Source organism: Oncorhynchus masou, chromosome 31, assembly GCF_036934945.1.
Source record: "Oncorhynchus masou masou isolate Uvic2021 chromosome 31, UVic_Omas_1.1, whole genome shotgun sequence".
Classification (NCBI taxonomy): domain Eukaryota; kingdom Metazoa; phylum Chordata; class Actinopteri; order Salmoniformes; family Salmonidae; genus Oncorhynchus; species Oncorhynchus masou.
The window spans coordinates 26,963,955-26,967,091 of record NC_088242.1 but is presented as its reverse complement, the minus strand read 5'-3'; the positions used below and the strand labels follow the sequence as shown (position 1 = coordinate 26,967,091).

Sequence of the window (3,137 nt, the reverse complement as noted above, 5' to 3'; positions counted from 1 at the left end):
GATGAGTAGAACTTTTTATTTATTTTTTTAAACATGCTGAGGAATACCAGGTTTTCAGCTCAAGTTCTGATGTCTTGGAAAAGCACAAACAGTTTGAGCTAAGGCTACAAACTACAAACCACCAAAACATGAGGTCAATGCCAGGCACATGGCTAGGCATGGAATACATTTTTTTCAACAATGACACTTAAAAACGGGAGAAATACAAGAAAAGCTTGGTTGTAAAAAATATTTTACAGCAGTAATCATGATTCTGAAAAAAACATGCAATTAACATGTCATGAAAATAAATAACCAAAACACATGTACAAAAGAAATGTAGTATAGTAATTTTGCAGTCCATTGACCGACTCAAACTAATTTTCCCAGAGACTTTGTACATGCCTATATTGTGTTGTTTTTGCTTGAAATCAAGGCACCCAAGTCTCGCGGTTAGAGAGGTATCCTAGCAGTTAGGGAGGCGAGCCAGCAACTTGAAGTGTGTCTGACGGTAAAAATCTTGTGCGAAGTGAGCTGGCAACATGAGGGTTGCTGGTATCAAATCCTAGATGCCACTGCCTGCCTTTGAGCAAGGCACCTAACCCCCCACAACAACAGCACACAGTTTGGAAGTGCCCACACACTGCTCTAAAAAAACCTGGATATGTATGCTTTGGATAAGTTGGGTTAAAAGCAGATGTCAAATTTTGGTTGGACCTTATGTGCAATTGACCAATTAAGTGATCTTAATCCATATGCTATGCTCTTTTTTTTGATGACCAAAGCCAAACATTATATTCACAATGCACATGCACAAAAACGCAATATTGCCTCCATGAAAGCTTTTAACTGAAATCAACTCAAATGGTGATCTGTGGGTATGTTGACAAGCAGAGACAAGAATGAGTATATTTGCAGTATTTGAAGGTTGCAGAGACAGGCTGTCTCTACTGACAGTGACAGTATTGGGCTGCAGGGGCTCGGAGGTGATAATGGCCAGTGCCAAAAGCTTCTAATAATTCAGTTGCAACAATTTTCTGTTCTAAGTGCATGATGCATTTGACAAGGTCTTATCTTATCTCCTTTCTACTCATTTACAGTGAAATACATACAAAAAAAATGAAATTCTTTAACAATATTTGTGCCATAGTCCTAGCTAAAAGTGTAATGACAACATCCTGGCCTCGAGGTGCAAGGGCCTGTCATTACAACATGAGCAGAGAACAGGGATGCATCCAAAATGGCACCCTATTCCATATATAGTGCAGTACTCTTGACCAGAGTAGTGCACTATGTAGGGAATAAGGTGCCACTTCAGACGCAGACCTCTTTCAGCACCTTTCTCTTCTTTATCCTGCCAGTGCCTAGAGTCACACTGGAGCCAGGCCAGGGCAACAGGCTGAGAGCTCTGCTCTGCTGAGCATGCACATGCCTCAGGGAACACACATGTCCCGACAGGAAGCACTGCTATGGGTATGTGTGAGTGAGTGAGTGAGTGAGTGAGTGAAAGATGTGTGTGTGTGTGTGTGTGTGTGTGTGTGTGTGTGTGTGTGTGTGTGTGTGTGTGTGTGTGTGTGTGTGTGTGTGTGTGTGTGTGTGTGTGTGTGTGTGCGTGTGCGTGTGCGTGTGTGTGTGTGTGTGTGTGTGTGGACATGTTTAACTATACTTAAGGTTAGGAAAAATAGGATTTTGAATGGGACTGAATTGTGTGTCCGAACAAAGTTAATTATACAAGACTGTGTGTGTGCGTGTGTCTGTGAGAGAGTGTAAGGGAGTGTGTGTAAGGGAGAAGAGTTTTTTTGTGGTGCTGACTGTGGCCAGTTAGTTGACATCTGTCTGTCTTTCTGTGTGAGTCTCACTGTCAATCTCTACTGCAGCAGAGCAGTATCAGAGACAGGACATTGCCACATCACTGGCTCAGGCTCAGGTCTCACTACTGTATCAAGCATCAGACAAGTCAGAACTACTGCAAACAACAACAATTTACTTATGAGTCAGATTCCACATATTTCATACCATTTTTCACATTTGGATGAGCACATTGATTTGCAGTGCTTTTAATTATTGTCTTTGGTCAAATCTATTTTACTAAGATTCACTAACTTCCATGGCTTAAGTGACTGGAACTAAAATACATTTAAAAAATTATAGATGATAATAAAAATTACAAATAAATATTTTTTTATTTTTACACATCTCTACACACTTTGAAATGCTGGTGTCTCGCTGCTGGTGAGAGGGACACTTCGATAATCTTTGAAAATAATGTTTGAGCACTTCTGGATTTTTTTCTCCAGAAGCAACAACAATGTTAAAACATGTGTCAACACACACAAAATGAAATGTCAAGCTAAAACAGTACAATTCTCTCTAGTACATCCGGGATCCATGGATCTGAAAAAGCTGAAAGACAAGCACAGACAGGAGAAACATCAGAGGATGCCATCTTTGAAGACAGATTCTCAGTGTTGTATTTCAGAGTTGATTGGTTACATGCTCATGTTACATGTTCACATCTCATACTGTGTATCAGCTTTGATTGGGTGACATGTGAAACAATCTAAACACATACAGTAAATGTAGTATTTTTTATGTTTGATGCTGATGGTGACGATGGGGACAGAATGATAAAGTAATAGTGTTTGTGACATTCAGGACTCCCTTTGTTGTGAATGGAAAAAAAAACAACATGAGCTTGTATTGTTTCTTTGGCACTTCTCGTCACTTGATTAATTGGTGTTTGGATGAACATAAACGTCGCAGCCCCACTGTGCAGTTCTGCCAAAATGTCCCCTTTACACATGTACAAGTAAGATTGTGTGTGTTTGTGTCTTTTTTTCATGTAAAATGTAAAACACACTAATACTACCACTACACAAAATGTCAGGGCTATTCCATGTCATTGCATTGGTAATGAGAGACGTTTAGGTGTTGGGTTGGATCAATGGCAGCACAGCAGCATCAGCTCATCATTAGTCTGGGAAGTCCCAGATCTAGGGCATTGTTAATGTGGGAGGCAACCCACCTGCCTAGTGAGACTAACTCATCATCAGACCAGCTGGGTTATGCTGCTGAACAGATCATTTTCCAGGCAGGACACAATGTCCCCAGAGCAATATCGAACACTCTGGCATCACACGTGGTATTTCAAACAAATA

The 3,137-nt window shown here is 40.5% G+C and overlaps 1 protein-coding gene across 5 annotated transcripts in view; it reads right to left on the bottom strand.

Annotated features, from left to right (window-relative positions):
- Positions 1–3,137, bottom strand: part of LOC135523706 (BTB/POZ domain-containing protein KCTD5-like) — a 13,729-nt gene continuing 10,592 nt past the window's right edge. For all 5 annotated transcript variants that reach the window (XM_064950541.1, XM_064950546.1, XM_064950544.1 and 2 more), the window contains one exon: positions 1–2,382. Coding sequence is in view for 1 of the 5 variants with exons in the window: in XM_064950546.1 (XP_064806618.1) it covers positions 2,350–2,382 (33 nt within the window). In the remaining 4 variants the exon portion in view is untranslated. The remainder of the gene's footprint in view (positions 2,383–3,137) is intronic.